At 43.9% G+C, this 22064-nt stretch overlaps 1 protein-coding gene across 7 annotated transcripts in view; it reads left to right on the top strand.

Annotated features, from left to right (window-relative positions):
• The window catches only part of PPFIA1 (PTPRF interacting protein alpha 1), a 108711-nt gene that overhangs the window by 2048 nt on the left and 84599 nt on the right, over nucleotides 1-22064 (top strand). For all 7 annotated transcript variants that reach the window (XM_018554538.1, XM_018554536.1, XM_018554532.1 and 4 more), the window contains exon 2: nucleotides 8767-9030. In XM_018554538.1, coding sequence (XP_018410040.1) covers nucleotides 8767-9030 — 264 coding nt within the window. The remainder of the gene's footprint in view (nucleotides 1-8766; nucleotides 9031-22064) is intronic.

Raw genomic sequence — 22064 nt, 5'->3', positions numbered from 1 at the left:
ACTGGTGGATGTCATATCATGTCCATCACCCATTCACCCCCCCCCTCCCATGTAGCATATCTGGCACCTTCGTGAATGTTATGTCTATAACCTTACTCCTTCCTTGGCGTGTGTGTCTGTCACTCCTCCTGAATATTTTTTATTGTATCATTTGAGTTGCACCGAAAGGACATTTTCTAACTGAAAATTTTTAAAAAATGTCAGGCCGAAACCGATTTTTTTCCCTACCTTTTTAAAACATTTTTAAAATATAAATAAGTGAGGACATGGTGAGGGGAATTTATCAAAAATTGAGCAGACAAAATCTGGAGCAGTTGTGCATGGCAACCAATCAGCTTCTCTCTTCAGGTCGTTCAGTTAAGATTTGAAAGAGAGAAGCTGATTGGTTGCCATGCACAACTGCTCCAGATTTTGTCTGCTCCATTTTCGATAAATTCCCCTCACCATGTCCTCACTTATTTACAAACATTCAGCGATCACTGATCATTGAGTGCTTGTAACCGTTCTCCATCCCCGACCCCTGCGCTGTCACAGGAGGCTGAAGGGGGGGGCGCAGTGCAGGAGGAGAGCTCGGCCTCCTGTGACGTTGCCGCTCACATCACTCTCCTGGCAGTTTCTCTCCTCCCCCCTAGACGCTGTGCTGTGTGAGGTGGCACAGAGCAGTACCCGGCGGAGAGGAGAGAAACTAGGGATGCATCACCAGTTCGGCCGAAAGATGGGACTATCTGCATTTTTGGCGAAAGTACCATTTGCTGGTCCGATATGTTTGGCGGCTGAAATTTTGGTGCATCCCTGTCATTTATATTCTGCCCCGTAGCGTGTGTCCGTGACTATATCTGATATGTTATTAGACAAATGATTTATTATCCCTCACCCCTTAGTTTGTATTACTTCATGTCTGTTATTCTCCATAAAGAGTGTCTGTCACTACAATGTATACAAGTGTGTCATGTTGTTTAGCTACTACTCCTCTAATTAACATGACACTAAACTCAGGAGTTAAATCTTAAAAATACATTCAAGTACTTCAACTATTAACAGAAATGTATCTTATTTGTGTATCACTCGGCTGTAGATCCTCAGATCATCTCTGAATTGGTGCCGACACTGTCCTTCCTTCTGGAGGGTGGCTACTTTTCTTCCCCATGGCCCCTGTGTGTGTTGTAAAGTAATCACCTCTCCAAGCTCCCTCCTGTGATGGACTACAATCTCATGTTTAGTTTACTGCAAATGCACTGCAAGTACAGAGAAATAACTGTTGATGCGCCAGAAACTGTTTGACCTCCAACACACGTAAACTAAACTGGCGATTGTAGTCCATCACAGGAGGGAGCTTGGAGAGGTGATTACTTTACAACACACACAGGGGCCATGGGGAAGAAAAGTAGCCACCCTCCAGAAGGAAGGGCAGTGTCGGCACCAATTCAGAGATGATTTGAGGATCTACAGCCGAGTGATACACAAATAAGATACATTGTTGTTAAGGCCTCATTCACACACAATGCAAGCAAAATTGTATATTGCGTATATACGCGTCTATGCGCGTGTATATACGAGCGTATGTGCGTGCACTATATGCAATCCCAGAATGCATCACTCGTAATGGAATTTTTTATGTGCTGTACGCACGTAAATGCGCGCAAACACGCGTATATGCGCGTAAATACGCAGAAATACGCTGCCCGGACACATATCTGTTCCATTCTGTTGTCGCGCATATATACGCTACGCAAATATATGGCTCTATACGCGGCTGTGTGTATGTGTACGCTCTGCCTACCTAGAGGCAGATCCAGCAGTACCCGCCCCCTCCCCTGTCCGTTCCTCCAGTCAGCGCTGGCAGATCGGAGCGGGGAGAGGGGAATCCAGCCCCTCCCCCTGTCACGGCAGAGAGCCGTGACAGGATCGAGAGGTGAGCGAACACCGGTATGTGTTCCCTCACCTCCCGATCTACTGAGCCGACCTGTGACAGTCTCATTGTCACAAGTCGGCTTAGAACTATGAGGTGAGTGGAAATCACTCACCTCATAGCTCTCCTTTAAACATAAACAGACATTAACATAAACAGTTAAACAACATGACACATTTGTATACATTGTAGTGACAGATACTCATTATGGAGGATTACAGACACTTCAGCCGAGTGATCCACAAATAAGGTCCAGTATTGTTAAGGTGCTTTGAATTTATTAAGATTTAACTCCTGAGTTTAGTGTCACTTTAAATACAGCTGTATGTTGTATAATGTCTCTTACAATATCCCCCCATAGTGTTTGTCGTGTTTATATCCATTATATTGCGCTCTATACTCTATTAGATACGTGCTCACATGTGACAGTCATATGTATGTTTCCCCTAAGGGAAAGAAAATAAACCGGCCAGCTATAGGCCAGTTGCTGCCTGGGGTCTATGGCCGATTTAGTCTCTCAGTAGTGAAGGAACTTATTCTTCAGATAGAAGCACTATGTGGTTGTCTGCTGAATGTGTTGGAAAGGGTCAGGTAATGAGGGCACAGCATAACCTCCCTTTTGCTTGTGATCTCCTTATCGCCAAAGATCAGAGCCCCCTAAAGGATATCTAAAGCCCATCCCTTTTTCATATTGAATGGAGTAGTGAAGGGTTGGAACCTCTGTGCCTTTTTTCTTTTTTTCTTCTTTGCTATCTGTGGCTCGTGAGGGAGATTTCTACCTACTTCCTGACCTGTAGACACAACAGGAAGTGAGGATATCTGAGGGAAATCCACTCATAAACAGTTGTCGTGAAGACTAGTGTCCCCATAAATAGTTTTCTTTTCTGGTGGCATTTCAAAGATTTGGATTCGCCCGGACTATCATTTCCGGTGGCAGTGGTGGTCAGAACAGTTAGAGACGAGGCACGTGGATATCAATAAAAATATCACCAAGTTTCTAACTCTTCATCACTCTATCCAGATCTAAAAAAAAAAGTTATTCAAGTCTCCATTTTTTTAGCCCGTCACTTGAACGCAATGAGGGGAATTTATCAAAACTGGAGCAGTTCACCATGGCAACCAATCAGCTTCTCTTTTTGTGTTTTCACAGCTTAACTGAACAAACTGAAGAGAGAAGCTGATTGGTTGCAATAGGCAACTGCTCCAGATACTGTCCCAATGTTAGTTTTTTGGTCCTCCATGCCGATAGGTAGTTCCCAATGAAACATAGAGAGCCCTAGTGCCGAGAACACAGGTAATGTGCAGGGTGCAGCAAGATAGGGCTGGACAGATCCCAGGAAGCAGGTCACCAATGCTTCTTAAACATTACAGCTGACTCCTAACATTTGGAGGTTTCCTCTGCTGGTTGTCAGTGGAGCTCCTAAAACAAAACCCTGTTGACCCCTGGATTGCTATCTATTAAATCAGCTGACAGTAAAGACATAGCACTTAGACTCATTTACACCAGATGCTATATTATTTATCAGTGAATTGTAGACTATCATTTCAGGTTCACTTGAGTGTATTTGGAATAATTTAGCGTAGGGATGCACCGATACTGTTTTTTCGTTATCGAGTACGTATAGTTTATATTTTGTACTCGCCAATACCGAAAGTCCCATTAAGGAAGCTGGGCGGCGTGTAATGAGTCGCCGGGTGTCTTCTTGATTATCCAGGAAGCCGTTTCCAAGCCCCTCGTGACGAGGAATGATGGAGCTGGCTTTCTGGCCAATCAGGAAGCCGGGGGGCGCGTAATGACTCGCTGCCTGGCTTCCTGATTGACCAGCTTCCCGACCAATCGGGAAGCTGGATGGCTGGTCATTACATGCTAACCCGGCTTCCTGATTTGGCCAGGGAGCCGACTTTCCAGGCATTCCGGAAGCCAGGAGGGCGAGTCATAACCTGGCCCCTCGGCTTCCTGATTGGCTGGGAAGCTGGGTGAGTATGAGTAGTATGAGTCTGCACGCAGTGTGCGTCCAAGTGTGGACACCCGGACCCGCATGGGTGTGCGTATGACAGTGTACAGCTGTGCCCACCTAAGGCCCCGTTCACATATAGCGACATACCTTTTGCAGCGGATCCGCACGGCCGGGATAGCGCGACTTTCGGGGCGACGTTCCAGCGACGGTAGCGCGACCTTCCCCGTCGGGCTCCATAGAAAAAAAGTAAAATCGCGCAAAATCCGCCGAAAAAAGGGTCCGGTAGAAGCGACTTGCGACCGCGACGAGCGACGCGCGACATGGAGTTAAGACAGCTCCATTGAATAACATTGGCCGGCGACTTCTCGCGATATCGCGCGGCAAAAATGCGCGATATCGCGGCGGAAATCGCGCGACAATTCGCTATATGTGAACGGGTCCTGAGGCCCCGATCACATTGAGCGATCACGCGATTTTTGCAGCGATATCGCTCTATGTAGCTTCACCAATACATTTCAATGTAGCTGTTCACATCTCGTCGCTCAATATCGCTTGTAGCTCGTCGCTGGTAGCTTATCGCTCCTACATGACCCTTTTTTCGAGCGATTTTGAGCGATATTGCTCCTGATTGCATACAGCCCAATAGGAAAAAGTCGCGCAATATCGCCCGTCGCGCAATATCGCTCAGTCGCGCGATTTTCATGTCGCTCAGTGTGAATGGGGCCTAAAGGGAAGAAGAGGCTGCTGCACGCCATTACACACAGCACCTGTCCCTCCCTGGATAAGTCCTGAATGAGGCCTTATATCTAGGGGTATGGCGAAGAGGACTTTTACGTACCTGGTCCCTGCTACCATGGTGCTCTCCTGGTCTCCCCTTAGCTCTGGCTTGTGGACTGTCCCTTACCATCCTCATGCTTGATGCAGGGTTCCGGGCCTTGCATCTGATTTGATGATGCCAGAGGACCTCCGACCACTGGAGATGAGAGGGAAAGAGGCTGCGGTGCTGGTTTTGGAGCCAGCACTGATCAGGCAAGTAAAACGGTGTCACACAGGTCCCCTAAACAAAAAAACGAGCAGTGCAAGGCAGTTTTTCTTTTTTTAAACTGGAGATAGGCTTAAATAATGTAGTTAAAATGCATATCAACCTAGACTAGAGCAATGAAACTTATTTATTTTAGCAGATTGAGTGGTAAAAGATAAGTTGTTTCACTTTGCACATTGCCACAGCTGATGTGGGTATCTTTGGGCACCCAGAAAGCCTGATTGCTTGTGCTTCGGTTTGATTTAGATAACAGTGTGGAAGACTATTGTTCAGAAATAGAAGATAATCCTTTTGCTGCCATGGCAAACACTTGCCTTTATTTTTGGCTCATCACCCTGTCAGTATGGTGTGGGTTCACACTATTTATATCAACATTTCTTGCTGTGAGGGTTGTACCGAGCACAAAGTGGCATCTTATATATTGTCTAATGTTTGGTTTGTTTTATCTTTAGTGCTTGGTAAATTCTACATCTGTCTTGTTTTATACACGCATATTTTATCCAAATAATGGTTGTCTTATTGTGAGTGTGTGTGCCAGATATCAGTCACGTGTCACAGGGTTTGTGATGTTTAGCATCATAGCTGTTATTGCAGTAGAGAGCTGTTAAAGTAGACCTGTCCGGAGATAATTATATAGGCCGCTCTGCTTTTGAAAATGCTAATTCCCTGAATGTCATGCTGATGTTTTGGCTGCAACACTGTAAAGCGTCATTCCAGGAAGAACGTTTTTTGCAGAGTTAAAGGGTTATTAAACCCTCGTGTGTTTTTGCATATATTTACTCCTAGCAAGCATGAGATATATGCAAAAAATTTTTTTTTAAAAGGGTTAATAATTACCTGTGTCTTCGCCGCGCGCTCCCGTCCGAACATCTAAAGAGTCTCGGGTGGCCGCAAAGGATCTTGGGGCGGGCGCATGCACATTTCAGATGTTTGGCCGGGAGACGAACATCTGAAGACACGATCCTCTGGCTGGAGCTCCAGCAGCTTCCCCTGTGCACACTGAGCACATGAAGTTGCTCGCTCGGCACTGCCGGCATTCAGAGTATACCTTTTTTTTTCTTTTTTTGGGGTATACAAGGGGGTTCATGTGTAAAAGTGCCGCCAGGTGAATGCTATTTGCACGCTACTAGCTCCCTTAAGGTGCCCGTACACTGCACGATTATCGTACGATAATCGTATGCGATCGGTTTTTCGTACGATAATCGAGCAGTGTGAACGGAGACGTGCGACCGTTTCTACTGTACGGTCGCAAGTCTTCTGTCGAACCAGCATGTTCGAAAACCAGCCGGGAATCGTACGATTCTCGGCTGGTTAGAACCGTGCTCGGAAGACAAATGCCGAACGGGCCGGTGTGGGCACGCGCACACTGCCCGTTCAGCATTGCGGTCATCGGAAGCCCGCCCCTCAGGGGGGCGGGCTTGCGATGATCGAGAGTGCGATCTGCCTGTCCAACATAGGCAGATCGTACGTTTTTTTTAAATCCCTGTACAACCATCGCAAGACTAAGGTCTTGCGATGGTTGTAGAGTGTATGGCCACCTTTTAGATAGTGCTGATGGGTATAGGAATTTCCTATACTGGTCAGCCATCTAGGGGTGCTAGTGCCGTGCAAACAGCATCTGCCCAGCATATAGCTTTTATAAATGCTCATGTGTTCTCTGATTGTAGTATATCAAAAAACAGGAAAGTTGGGGTTTTTTGGGCAACCGGCTGACAACTTACAAACCAAACATTGTTTAGAAAATATTATTTTATTTGAAATAATTAAAAGGTAAATAGATTTCATAAAATTGACAACATGATTCCCCTGTAAACTCACTCCACAATGACTCCAAGGGTAGGTGATATATCCACATATATTCACCTGTTTACTATACCACTAGACAAGTTCAAGTGGCTGTGCTAGAAGTTCAATTATGTTTATATTTTCCATAAATCTTTCTTAAATTGTATAGACAACCTCCCTCTCCTTCTACTGAAGAAGCGCTATTTAGCGCGAAACATCACGTTGAGAAAACCAAGCTCCTCCAACACCATTTTTTATACCAATCATGTATTGTGTTTATGAATGTTCTATTTATCATGTCTATCAATCATGTCTTACTTTATAATTTTCTGAGTGTTATCTCTGTATGAACAACCTAATCATTGTGGAGTGAGCTTACAGGGGAATCATGTTGTCAATTTTATGAAATCTATTTACCTTTTAATTATTTCAAATAAAATAATATTTTCTAAACAATGTTTGGTTTGTAAGTTGTCAGCCGGTTGCCCAAAAAACCCCAACTTTCCTGTTTTTTGATATACTACTTTCTAGGGGTGTGGCATCCTGTGCCTAGATTCAGGTCACTCCATTTCAAATCAATTTGTTCTCTGATTGGAGGAGATAAAAATTGTGACGTCCTTTGCTCCAATCAAGGAATGGCTTGTAATCATTAAAAAAAAAAAATACAAGGCAGCAGGGCCAAGTAGCTGTCTCCTTGTGCTCAGTGTACAGAGGAGAAGATCACTGTCTGCAGTTAGAAATACTACTGTGATTTTTTAGCATCCCCAGCGGTCCTCCAGATATCGCATGTTGATGCTTACATTGAGCCAAGCTGGACCGATTTAAGTTTGCAGAAATGTACTTCCTGGAGTTCCACTGTATATTGTATGTCAAGCCAAATCTTTTTTGTAAGGGTTCTGTTTTTATTGCTATCTGGGGTCCCATTGCGCTCCGTTCACACCTAGGCATTTTGTGGCTCAGAGGTAAGCATGACAAAATGCTCAATACATAGTTACATAGTATTTGGGGTTGAATAAAGACATACGTCCATCAAGTCCAACCCATATAGGTCCACGCATCATCTCATTCTTAGGGATACTGGTATCCCTGGATATTACGGTCCCTCAAGAAATTGTACTAACGTTTCTTGAACAAATCTACACTGTTGGCTGAGTGGAATCCCATTCATTTCTATGCCCCCTGTTCACACCTGAGCTTTTTGTCACAAGCAGAAAAACGCCTGTCGCTGGGAAAAGTACATGAGCTACTTTTTGGCGGATTACAGTGTTTTTTGGTCCCATAGACTTCAATGGGAAACTTTGTGCAACGCTTGAAAGATGCATTTTTAAGGCATTTCCCATTGGTGTCAGTGAGTACTTAATCTGAGAAGCAGAAGTTTTCTCATTGTTCAAGGAACACCCAACCAAATGAGTAACCCCAGGATTCCACAGAACTCTGTTTGAGAAAGGCAAGTGTAGAACGTGAAAATGTTTTCCAACTGCAGGTCTGGGTCTATTTAACTGAAAATGTAGTCTTTTCACAGTCTCTAATGATGTGAAACAGCCAGATGCCATGTGCTCTTTGACTAGGCTTTAGGCCAACGGCACGGAGCTCTGAATGGCCTAATTTTAATTTGTGGCAAGGAAAGGGTTCCCTTTTAAAATCCGTATATTAAGATTTGTGAATGCAGACACATGCCCTGATGATTCATGAGATGTGGAAATGGTATTAATAGCTCTACTTTTCAAAGTGGTAATTGGTTACTTTCAGTAAATTCAAGCTTGTCATTTTTAAACAATGTCCTTCTTTAACACAAGATCCAAATATATGTCTTCACATTGGATGGCAACCATTGATGCAGGCCTTCATTGTGTACCTGTAATTAGCACACAATGCCTCTTTGTGGGGCTGGGCTGTTGGTGGTGTGAATGGTACCTATCAGTCTGCTAATAAACGCTGAACAATACATTGAGGTGCTATATTTAAAGAGATTATAAAGAATGACACTTGTGTTTTGGTCTTTTAGCGTCCTAAATGTTTGGTGTATGATTTGGTGCTACGCTGTAAACTAATGCAGTCGTCTTCTTTTAAAGATGATGTGCGAAGTGATGCCAACCATCAGCGAGGCTGAGATGCCTTCGGGGGGAAACGGAAGCCATGGATCAGGCTCCCCCTTACAGACTGACTCGGATTCCCACTTTGAGCAACTAATGGTTTCAATGCTAGAAGAGAGGGACAGATTGCTGGATACACTACGGGAGACCCAGGAAACACTAGGGATAAATCAAGGCAAGCTACAGGAAGTGACCCATGAACGGGACTCTCTACAAAGGCAGCTCAACACGGCTTTGCCACAGGTATATATCCTAAAATATGATTGTGTGCCTCCTTTAAGTTGTCTTTCCGCATTTTGTCTCTTGTTTTGATTGCTGCTTGTCATATGTATTTACTTGGTTTGCATCTGTGAGTGTCTAAGATGGAAGTGAATCATCCAGATACAGATTCATACCAAAACAAGATAAAAAAAACCCCGTTATTACAGAGCCAGCGTGCTTTGGGGGTTCGCAGGCTGCTCATACCAGCCGCTGATGGATGCTGTGCCTCTAACAGCTGATTCAAAACCTGCATATACTACATTCAGTCCAGTATACACTACTGATATCAAGCTCTAATGGAGGGGCATTTTCTGACCCTGAAATGCATTGGTGCTGTAATAATTTTTTCTTCTTTGATGTTAGGAATACATTTTGCATCTGTACAATCTTTTGATGCGACACTTCAGTCTTAGAAGCTTATCCACATGCTTGGGGCTGGTGTATAGGTTGAGAGTTTCAATTTATTGGCAGGTTTCTTGCTTTTAGGCTACAGACTTTCTAGTTAGGATGATGATTACCAGCCCAGAGTTTTGTAGCTTTTATATTTATTACAGGTATTTGTATGGCGCTGACAATTCACACATTGCTTTACATTGTGGACATACAGTCCCTGCCCTCAAGGAGCTTACAATTTAAGGTCCCTATTGCACACACATACAGGGCCCATTTAGACAGGAGCCAACTAACCTTCCAGCATGTCTTTGGAGTGTGGGAGGAGATCGGAATACCCGGAGGAAGCCCACACAATCGCAGGGAGAACATGCAAACTCCTTGCAGATAGTGTCCTGACCGGGATTTGATCCGGGGACCCCCCAGTGCTGCAAGGAAGAAGTGCAAACTGCTGTGCCACTGTACTGCCCAGTTGTCTACTTTATAAGAAACCCCTTTAGCTCTGAAGCTACCAGAACTTGGCATTACTGCTAGCTTTCTTTATCAGGAGTTGCAACCCAAGTTTATATACCCATTGGTTTCAGCAGGCACTGTATAGACTGAGAAACCCACTGAAAAGGATTAGGTTGCAGAGAGCTGCCAAAGAAATATGAGCAGTTTGAGTGCTGGCAGTCGGAGCTTTTTGATGCTCATTTTAAAAAGGTTGAACAGTGGGGGTTCCAAACAGGACACAGCTTCTGTTCTGTGATGGTAAGGATGGAGTAAGTGGGGAAAACCTAATTTTATAGCTTAGAAATTCAGCTCCTGGAATCTTTGGTGACCTCTATTGTCCTCTGCCCAGTTTTTCTCAATGAGCACTATTCTAGTGATGAAGGTATTTATTGCTGGTGGCGTGTTGAAGAGCTGCTCCAATGCTCTTGCTTCGGCTATCATTGCTAGAAGACAAAAGGCTCTCGTGTGTACAAAAGACACAGGCACTGCTGGTCCTAAAATGTGGGGAATTGTGCTTCAAGCACCGGCATCACCATTGCAAAGTCAAGCTTTAGGTTTCCAAAGTAGTCTTTTTAATGGTCTTGGCAGGATTACCAGCAGACACGCTGCTTAAAGGAGAACTATGAGGTGAGTGTTTTTCACTCACTTCATAGTTCTAGCCGACCTGTGACAATGAGACTGTCACAGGTCGGCTCAGTAGATCGGGAGGTGAGCGAACACATACCAGCGTTCGCTCACATCTCGATCCTGTCACAGCCCTCTGCCGTGACAGGGGAGGGGCTGGATTCCCCCATCCCCGCTCCGATCCGCCAGCGCTGACTGGCGGATCGAGGGGGCGGGTACAGCTGGCTCTGCCTCTAGATAGGCAGAGTCAGCTGCGGCGTCTCAGTATAACGCGAGCAGTAGCTCGTGGTATACTGTGGCGTCTCAATATACCGCGAGCTGTAGCTCGCGGTATACTGAGCTTAGGGTGACGGGAGGACGCTAGTTTGTGTCCTCCCGTTACCCTATGGAGAAAAGCCTTAACCCCATAGTTCCCCTTTAAATAAGAGTAGATGGTATCTGTTTGCTTAACTTGTTATTTGGTGAACTATTTTCAGTAGCCCAATTTTTCTAGAGGTTTCAATGACATTTACAAACTTTTACCATCCATCTTAAAAACTGGCAAAGCTGCTTCTCTGCCTTTGTGTTGTAATCATGACACCCGGGGGTGCTGTTTTACTTTAAGGAGATTATGCTAGGCTGCGTATGTAAGCTTAATTTTATTAATGCAGAAGGCCGACAACATTCCATTGGAATTCCGTGGCTTGCTATGTGTATTTGTGTAGTGAGTAGTAGTTTTCATTGCCTTGTATTTATAGGTAGAGTTGACGCATCAGTTTACAACAATGTGTGGTCAAAATGCAGACAGCCTCGGAATGTATCAAGATTTATATCCCTTGTGATTCTTGCTTGAAAGAAGCGTTGGGACATATTGTAATTTTACCAATTGGGTGAAGTCACAGAGTCTGTGTGTGTCCGTGTTCAGATATTATTATTCTTATTAGAGGTGCACCAAAATGGAAATTTAAAAACGAAACCGAAATAAAAAAGTGTCAGGCCGAAACCGAAAATGTTTTTTATTTACATTTTAAAAATAAAAATGTAAATATTTTTTTTATAAATAGAGATTGAGGACACAAAGTCCTCAATCTCTTTTTCTGCAGCCCCGGTTATCAATGAACAGGAATCCTCTATACTGAGTGCTCCTGTTAATTCATAACATGAGGACAGAGTATGTTTTACTATAACCACAATCATGAATGTACAGGAGGGGATGTATATCTCTTCCCATTCATTCATAATTGGGGATATAGTAACCAAACCCTCGGCGATCACTGATCACTGACTGCTCGTACCCGCTCTCCATCCTGACAGCTGTCACAGGAGGCTGAGCGAGCAGTGCGGGGAGGAAAGCTCAAGCCTCCTGTGACAGCGCTGGCTGTCTCCATGCACACACTGCTCTGCCAATCTGTGATAGGAGGCTAAGCGGTGTGGGAGGAGAGACGCCAGCCGCACGCAGCGCTTGGCCGACTCAGTTTCTCTCCTCCCCGCTGGGTCACAGCAGCGCCCAACGAGGAGAGAATACACGGATACACCTCTGTATCTGCCAGAAAATGGCACTTTCAGCATTATGCCAAAAGTGCAATTTTCGGCCAATATGCATCCCTAATTATTATACAGGATTTATTATACAGGATTTATATAGCGCCAACAGTTTGCGCAGCGCTTTACAATATAAGGCAGACATGACAATTCAAGACAATGTGGTAAGAAGGGCCCTGCCCGTGAGGGATAGATATTACAATGTAATATGAAATTAGCTGTGGGGTCTTGGTACAGGACATTGCTAAACGCTCTTGACTACGTATCTTTTTATAAAAAGGTGGCAAGATTTAGGTGAAAAAGGCAGCACATTGGTTACTCAGTTCCCAGAAGTTGTCCAGCCGTGTCAGCAGTGATCCTGTTGCAGTCAAGCAAGTGTTTTTACTTTTCAAAGTGACAAACTCAGGAGTTAAATCTTAAAATTGCATTCATGTACCTTTTTAACTTTTAACAAAAATGTATCTTGTGTGTATCACTCGGCTGTAGATCTGACACTGTCCTTTCTGGAGGGGGGCTACCTTTGTTCCCCACGGTCCCTGTGTGTGTTGTAAAGTAGTCACAGCTCCAAGCTCACTCCTGTGATGGACTACAATCCCAATACAAATTCGCTAACTAAACGGTAGATTGTAGTCCATCCCGGGAACTAGCTTGGTGCGGTGACTACTTTACAACACACGGGCCATGAGGAATAAAAGTAGCCACCCTCCAGAAGGAAGGGCAGTGTTGGCACCAATTCAGAGATGATTTGAGGATCTACAGCCGAGTGACACACAAATAAGATAAATTTTTGTTAACTAGGGTGCAATTTTAAGATTTAATTCTGGAGTTTAATGTCACTTTAACAGGCGATTGGGGATTAAAATAGAAATTGCACTTTAACCTAACATGGAACACATCTATATTGTGTCTATGGTGCCCTACTAAAGACTATGGCAAAAGAGAGGAAGTAAAAATAAAAATAAGCTATCTTTTCATCTACTGAGACACAAATGGAGGGTAGGAAAGACTTGACATGATCTACGTAGCTTTGCTATGGGCAATCTCGCTGACTGATTTGTGGATATGGGTTCATTTCAAGTAACACAAACTTGTTGGCGGCAGTAATTACATAATAGGAATTCAAGAGCCACCCAAATGTTTTTTCAACATTTACAAATACACAAATAAGATACATTTTTGTTAAGAGTTAAAGTACTTGAATGCATTTTTAAGATTTAACTCCTGAGTTTCGTGTCATGCTAGTCTAGTGCATTAGAGATGGAATTTCATTGCTAGGGCTGAACAAATTCCTGTAGCCCCCCAAAAAAGCTGGTGCCTTATTGTATGGCTATTGTGCTGACATGGCCCATATATTACAAGTGGGTAATAGATCCCTGCTTTTAGGGAAGCCTGCCATAAGAAAGACACACGTTTACCAGTTATGTTCTCTTCCTGTAAATGCCAGTTACTCAACTGCCGTCCTAATTATTTGGTCCTTTGTGATTTGATAACCCTGTACACTACAGTTATGCAGCAATTGAAGTAAATATGATGATAATTTTACAGGGCTGCGACTCAAAGTATTACAAATTGAGGATCAACATGACTGCCGGACAGCAAAAAATTTTCAGGGAGGTCAGCAATGGCAGCATCCACCAGTATGACAGGTTTTCTTTATGATCTCGAAAAAAATGAACACGTGTTGCATGGTGTAACTTTGAAGCCCCATTGCACCTAAACCCACCATCCCTGCCCTTCCATATCACTCCATTCCTCTGGAGCTGGTAGTCAGATTTTGTGTAAGCTTCATGTATGATGATGATTTGATGACCTTGCCCTCCTCACATTATTGTGTTTGGACATGCTGATAGGCTGCTCAGGCCCACAGAGGAGGTCACATGCTTGCCCATACCTGATGGGCCATGTATTTTGCAGAGGCTTCAGTAGAGTGTTAGCAAAGGTGAGAATAACTAGATAGGTGTTGGGGGGAACTGACTAGCAAGAGAGACTCCGTCACTTCTTCTTCCTGAATGGCCAAAATTAAATTCTCTCTTTAGAGAAGAAAATAAGATCAGATGAATCCCATGCAATGCATAAAAAGAAGTTGCTGTATGATCTGACTAATGGGCCTAATCTGCCTCCTTATAACCGTTTATCAAAATGAACAACGTGCCGAGATCTAGAACATTAGTGGTATCGGATGCTTTGAGTAATTGTATTAAAATGCCTTCAAAAGTGATTTTCAGTCCGGTCACGTCACCCAGGTTCCTTATTTCAACAATGCATGTATGTTTGTATTTAACTTTCCAAATGCAACGTAAGCATTGCATTTTATAGGAAACTTACACTTGTAATTGTCAGTGGTTTTGAAATTGCATGAGTCTTGAAGGAAAAAAAAAAAGAGGCGAGAGAATCGGTCAAGTATGAATAAAGAGACCCTTTCACGAGATGTGGAAGATTGGAGATGTGTTGAGCAGAGTATAGAGGAAAGATGGAGCCCGAGGGCGTACTTTCCAGTTGTATGTCAGGACAATCAGTAGATATGTTCAGTGACAGAAGCACAGAAGCGGCTGAAGGCTTTTTGTCAGATATTCCTCGCTCCTGGGATTACTCCATGCTGTCATTGCATTTCCATCCTATTGGCTGCTTCTGCTAAGTGGGATGCAAGGTGTCTGATCACTGCACCGTCATCACAGAGTTCAAGGAACTGAAATGTTAAAGACATTTTAGGTCCGATCTAATGGTTTAAAGCTGAATAATTCTAGTTCTGCATACAGCCATTGCTTAGGTTTTGCTGCACTGTAGAGTGCATATTTCAACCTTTAAACCTGAATTGAAGTCATCTTGAATGCCATATAATGCAGCTGAACGATGTTTTCTTTCCATTGACATGTCCGCGTTGATTCCTTACCTTACACTGGCTTCAATATCTGCTCAAAGATGTCTGGCTACATAGTGCTAATACAGGCCCTGGCCTGGGGGAGCGATTTAGGGAAACGCACTGGTCATGCTTCACCCTCAAGGCCAGGTTCATACCTGGGCGATCGGTGACCACGCAGCAATCGTGCATGAAACCGCACGGATGGCCACCCGGTCACAGAATCGCACACTACCGCCGAACAGATTGTGCTGTTTCTTGTTGCGATGCCACCTGTAGAATTGCGAATGATCGCGGTTTTAAAATACTGCACGGTGCGTGCCGCCAAAAAAGGTACATGTACCTTTTTTTTTCAGCGAATTGCCGCGCGGATGTAACCCCGTTGAAAACAATGGGGCTGCGCAGCAACCGCATTGTGTACACGATTGCACGGTCCCGGGATCGCCAAAGTCTGCACCAGACCTTTATATGGTGAGTCTCTGTAGTGTTACCTTTTTTCTTATGGACTCGTTCCTTCGCTGGTTGGATTGGTGAAATGTTGCTTTCTCTAGCGAGCGAGTTTCTGCAGCGTTCCATGCCAGCAACAGGGCAACTCCTATTGTGGAAGTGGTTGCCTTAACTTTGTGATTCACCCGCAGGCGACATCGCCCGTCTGACATGGCCCTTAGGCAGACAACACCCATCCCAACATTTTCAATGGAACTAATTGGAGCATTGTTTGTGTCACTCGGATTGCATCAGTGGTGTATATATGTTTTTGTAAGCTTGGGAAGAGCTTGCACAACATGGAAAATTTCTTCTGACCAGGTGTCGGGGATACACAACCCAGACCAGATAATTCTCCACCCTTTGCTTTTACAAAAAGAAATCCCTCCATTATTGTTATCTCAAGACGTTCTTCAAGTTTGGAAGACAACTTCCATCAGAAGCCAGACATTCATAAATCGGAGCAGGACAGCCAGTGACTGGTGGTATTTATATCTGCATCTCTTTGGCTCTGTTGCTCTGCTTTTCTCATGATTGTTTTTCTCTAGCGCTGAACTCCCGGCAAACCCCAAAATAAAGAGGAAACACATTTCTGTCCATTGCGTCCGGAGATTCAGGCCTTGTTCACACCAAATGCAGAGCCGATCCAGTCAGGTTTCTGCACACGCAGTGCAGTGGGTTTTGATGCGTTCCGGGTCGTTTTTGGTAAACTAAAAAAAAAATTATATATATTTTTTTTTAACATGGGCTTTCAGTGCATTCCAGGCATTTGCATGCGTTCCAGAGCAGGTAAAATAGGGCTTGCTGCAGTTTTTTCACCTGCTCTGGAACTGCACGCTGCGATGTGAACTAGAGCCCAAAATACCATTTGGAATACATTGGACGCAGTTTTGATCCGGTCTGCAACTGCTCTGCGCTTGGTGTGAACAAGGCCTTACACAGCTAGGGACAGAATATTCTCCGTTACAATTGGTCTTTTTTTTGGCATATATCTACAGCTAGTAATCGGTGTATATATATATATATGCCCCAACATTAAAAAAATTAAAAAGTTGGCAAATACCAACTATCTTACCTGTGTCTGCGCCGCTCGCTCACGCTGCAGTAGTCCTCTCGAACGCTGTGAAGAAGGAATTGTGGACCCAATTGTTGTTGGTGATGGTGTTGTTGTTATCATTGTTGTGTCTCTGACACTTGCAAAAATCAATAAAAATTATCTTTAAAAAAAAAGAAGGAATTGTGGGCGGCGCATGTGCAGTCAAGATCGCAGCCTGGAGCACGCAACAGACTCCGTGGGACCTGAGGAGTCTGCGCTGGATCAGATACTGGCATCAGCGCTGTAAAGATTGTGGAAGGAAGATGAGGCATCGCAAGTTAAGTCCTTAAAGCAGTATTGGGGGGGGTTTCTAGCTTTAATGTCACTTTTTAATAGCAAGTTCACCTTTTCACAAAAAATTAAAAGGTGATCTAACGCACAACATCCTCCTCCGTCCCCAAGGAACTTATCTGTAATGATGATGACATGCCAGCTGGTGTTAAGGGTCCTGTTTCTTGAAAATGTTGCTACGTGGCCCCAGAGGCTATATAGCAACATAATGATTGCAACGGGGAAAGGTACACGGTCAACGTGGTGATCAACGTGCTGATCAACATAAATAAATCACTTTTAGAATAGCTTGCTGGATTCAAAAGCTGCTTCTAGCCGGAGTGTTTAGTGACACTTTAATGTTCTGCAACATTGGCATTGGAACAGTTTCTAAGTGTAGAGGTCAACTCCGAGTAGATGAGGAGACTGATTGAGAAGAAGTCTACACAATGAATGATTGAGGGATTGAGTTTCTCTACAAGGAAGCTTTTAAGATTCAAAATGAATCATATAATTCTCAATGTTACATGGTGTGTCTCCTGCCTGAAAGGTCTAGCTAGAGGGTGGGCTTTTTAGGAAGGGTGAAGGACCAGTAAATATAAATTTTGAGTTATTCTGTATAAAAGAGCTTTTAACTTATTACCCAGGCACTCGATTGATAATGACTTTTTTTTTTTTTTCCCCCGTCACTGTATAATTTCCTATATTGCCACTTCTTTGGACTGACGTGTCATTTAATGCCCTTTATAAAGTCTGACTTCATGCAGTGAACTCTGAGTCATCACACTCCTAGCTCCTGAGTTCACATTACATCATTAAAGAACAGTGCTCCCTAGTTAAAGTTCACTGATAATGAAACATTGCTATGGTAATAGCTGGTAATACCCGCTCTTCCCCCAACCTGTTTCCTGAAGTGGAATCCCAGTGGTGCAACTAGCCATTGTTTCACTGACACTTCTTCCCCTTTGTAGATGGTAAAAGTGGCTTTAGGTTGAGGCAGAGGCCCTCACCAATGACTTAAGCTGAGGTGACCATTCGGTACCTTAAGATTCATACTGAATCCAGAGATGGAATGGGGCGCGCGCGAGCAGAAAAAAATTGCCGTCTGGAGACGGCAACCCGCAGATGCTGCAGTGCCGTCCGTCCGTTTTTTTACTACGGGCGGACGGCAAGAGGTTAAAGGAGAACTATAGAGGTGAGTGAAAATCAGTCATCCTCATAGTTCGAGCCGACGCGTGACAATGAAACTCGCACGTCGGCTCAATAGATTAGGAAGTGAGCAAACGCATACCATCGCTTGCTCACTTCTCGATCATCTCCCTGCGGAGAGCGGTGATTGTCAGTCACAGCTCCCCACAGGGATTCCCCCCTCCCCGCTCCGATCCGCCAGCGCTGACTGAAGGAACGGACGGGAGAGGGGGCGGGCACAGCTGGCTCTGCTTCTAGATGGGCAGAGCCAGCTGCCACTCACGCAGCTGGGTGGATTGTGACAGCATTGTCGGGATCTGCTCTGGCGGTCTCAGTATACTGCGAGCTGTAGCTTGCGATATACTGAGCTTTGGGTCGCTGGAGGATGCTAGTGTATGTCCTTCCGTGATCCTTAAGAGAACTATGGGGAAAAACACCCCATAGTTCTCTTTTAAGGCAGTGGCAGGTCTGACCCAGAGGACCGGTATGGTGATGATTTGATGTTCCTTAAAGATTTTTTCTCAATATCTGATGTGGAGCTGTGCTCCTAACTTTAAATCCACTTTAAGAGAACTCAAAACCACTACAGAGTGTTTATAATGAGCTTATAAATGAGTTTATAAAGAGTGTTTATAAACTCTTTGCAGGTAGCATCCTGACCAGGATTTTAACCAGGGACCCCCAATGCTGCAAGGTAGAAGTGCTAACCACTAAGCCACTGTGCTGCCCTATGCACGTAAGAGCCAACCACAATAATCATTTTTACAATGTCTACAATTCTGGGTACTATAATAAACATGGCCATGCCTTTTAAATAATAACTTTTAGTTTTACCTTTTAAAAAAAAAAAAATCGGTCCTTAATAAAAACACTTTGAAATGTGCATTCCAAAAAAAAAAAAAGAAATGTGCATTTAAAACATAAAAGAACCTAGGCTACTGTGCCAGTTTTGAAAGACAGAGAATCAAGTCTGTGACGCCAGCAAAACTGTTGTGCCTGTGATTTAAATCAGAAAGTGGTGACTTTAATTCCAGCGTATGTTCCCCTCCTGTTGCTAATTATATGGGGGTTATAGGCCCCGCCCTAAGCGTACACAAGATTATCCTGAATAATTTTGCTTCCTGTTATGGTAAAATGAACACATTTGAAGCTACAGTTTACCTGTTCCCTTACCTTGTTGGATTACCCGGTTTAACTCTACAAGAAGATCAAAGAAATGAGCTGAATCTAGTTATTGTTCTGTAGTCTTTTATCCTGAATCGCTGTATTTCATTGTTTAGGTGGGCAGGTAAGGTGTGTTTGCAGTTTGGGTTGCTTGTTTACCTTACTGAAAGATGCAGACCACAGAAGCTAGACGTGGAGGTTAGGCGTTGCTGTTGTTGTATTGTCATTAAATGTAAAAAAAAGTTACATGTGTTTGCAAATCCATTCTTAACAATTTAAAAATAGACCTATGCAATAAAGCAGTGATGAGTTCACCTCTGTAGTCCATATTTCTATTAGTCTTTGGTGCTTTATAATAAATGCTTGTGTCATTGCTGAATTCTCTTTCTCAGTGAGACGTCTGTCCATCTTTGGCTACCTAAAGTAGAACTCTGGCCAGGTTATGAACTTTTTCAATTTGCATACTTTGTGACTTTGCACATCGGAAGCTTCCGCTGAATCGCCCATATCAACTAAAGTGGGGATGTACCGATACCAAGTACGTACTCTGTACAATTACAGATACTTTTCGAGCTTTCTAGACTAGAGAAAAATTCAAAAGTTAGGAGGCAGCTGTCATTTGTAAGGAGCACACGGAGCATCTGGGATTTGTGTATCTCTGTTTTAATGTATGATTTGTTTTTATAAATATATATAAGGGATGTACCGATACCAGTTTTGCGAGTTCAAGTACTGATACATTTTTGTTTATGGTCATGTGACAGTTTTTAAAAACAACAATACAGACTAATGATTTCAGGACAGTGGTGGAGCGCCAGAGCCAGGTCCCAGCTGCAGCCCTGCTAGTTCTCATGAAAATGCCAAATATCGGTGCATCCCTAAACTAAAGTGATTTTTTTTTTTAAAAAGCCATTTAAAATGCTGATGAAATCATGAGGTCCGGTGCAATCAAAAAAGTGCTTGCAGCATTTTGATCGCATCGGACCGCAGGCATAATGTGCCTTGCGATCCCTTGCGGCCGGAGGGCGTGGCTACGGTGCCATTTACTTCAATGGCACGCCACACCCCCTCCTGCCCCACAAAAAAGGTGAGCCAGCAGCAATGCGAGGCAGTGCGTTCTGGCCACAATCGGGCCGGAACGCAGTGCATATGGTGTGAACGGGCCCTAAGTGATTTTTTTAGGTTATTTAATTCCCTGCAGAATCAGCTGGTCCCCTGAGCACTGGCCCTGATATCCTGTTGTAGGGTGGCTCCTTTCCCTTGCGGGGTCCTATGGAGCCATCCTTGTGTGTGCTGGTAAGTTGTGTGTTTCCACAAACGCACAGACACAGCAAGGCAAAGTACTTCCCTGCTCTCCTCTCCTCCTTTTCTCCCTTCTGATCTTGCACCAGGAACATATACATTGATTGTACTTGCAGAAAATGCAGATTGGAACTGGAAATAGGATGGCCAGGAGAAAGGCAGCATGGAGATTGTGTTTGGATATAATTGACCCAATAAATGCAACCAATACTACAGACAGGTTGTGTATGAGATAACTATAGAGCGATGAGCACGTTCCACAAGTGAGAGAATCTCTGCACATGATTGCTGCTTTATTCATTATCTTTGTAGGAAAAAAAAAAGTTAGGAGTCATGATGTGAACCCATCTCTCTGGAGTTGTCGGTCGCCCCCCGCTCATCACTAGTATTACAGGCAGGTTTTTATAGAGCGCCGTTAATTTCTATAGTGCGTTACACAGTTGCACATTCCCATCAGTCCCTGCCCTCAATAAGCTTACAATCTACGGTTCCTATATCACATACAGGGCTGATTTTAGCAGGAGCCAATTAACCTTCCAGTATGTCTTTGGAGTGAAAGAGGAAACCAGAGTACCCGGAGGTAATCCACACAAGCACAGGGAGAACATGCAAACTCCATGCACATAGTGTCCTGATAGGGATTTGAACTGGGGACCCCAATGCTGCAAGGCAGAAGACGCTAATCACTAAGCCACTGTGCTGGCCAACCAGTCAGGAGAAGACCAGCAGATGTGTTTTTTTTTTTGTTTTTTTTAAGGGCAGGTTCACACCATTTTCTGGAGCAGATCTGGAACGCACTGTGTTGCGTTTGCCACATTCAATTTTAGGTCTTGCTGGGGGACCTCTGCAAGACCTACAGATAGCCAGGAAAAGAGCAGAACAATGCTTGCACATAAGAGACATGAACTTACCACAGTTGTTCTTTTCAGAGCTGCTCAAATGATCATAGCCAGGGACAACCTATGCAGCAATGCCTCTCCATCTTCCTATTATTGTTCTTGTATTGCCCATGCTTTGGATCATACAGCTCTGGGCAGGCTTCTACAAGTTCTACAAAGAATTCGATGATTACTTCAGCCATCATGGTTCCTATCGTCACAAATCTGGCTCTCCACAGAAGCAGGAAGTCCAGGGGTGGTGAGATCAGAATAAAAATACATTTTTGCTTTTTGTACGTGTTTTTGACACGTTTGTGTGCGTTCCACTGCCTGCGATGGTGTGAACTGAGGCCAAGAAGAGCATAGGGAAACATTTGGGGTGCATTTTAGGTCCAGAAACAGTATGGTCTGGAGGTGAATGGGCCCTTAGGGTTCTCCTTATCCTCCACCAATTACTTGGCCTAGTTGCCCTTTTATGTAGCTCTATGCTGCTTTTAAGGTAGAATTGAGACGCATACTTCACTAATAATCTGTTGCTTGATCTGAGTACTTCCTTATTTAGAATTTACTTATAAAGCATATTTTAACAAAAGTAACAATAAAAGGTTGGGTATGTTCTGATATTTGCATTCATGTGTTAAAGCCTTTTCTGTTTTCACTTCCTCCCAAACATTTTATGGTATTCCTAGCTCCGTTTTCCCCCTATGGGTTCTGTAAACGCATTCCAAGCCAAACATAACACGGTCGC

Source organism: Nanorana parkeri, unplaced genomic scaffold, assembly GCF_000935625.1.
Source record: "Nanorana parkeri isolate BGI_ZX_2015 unplaced genomic scaffold, ASM93562v1 scaffold163, whole genome shotgun sequence".
NCBI classification, from domain to species: domain Eukaryota; kingdom Metazoa; phylum Chordata; class Amphibia; order Anura; family Dicroglossidae; genus Nanorana; species Nanorana parkeri.
The sequence above is the reverse complement of the archived record's forward strand: the minus strand, read 5'-3'. Positions and strand labels throughout refer to the sequence as shown.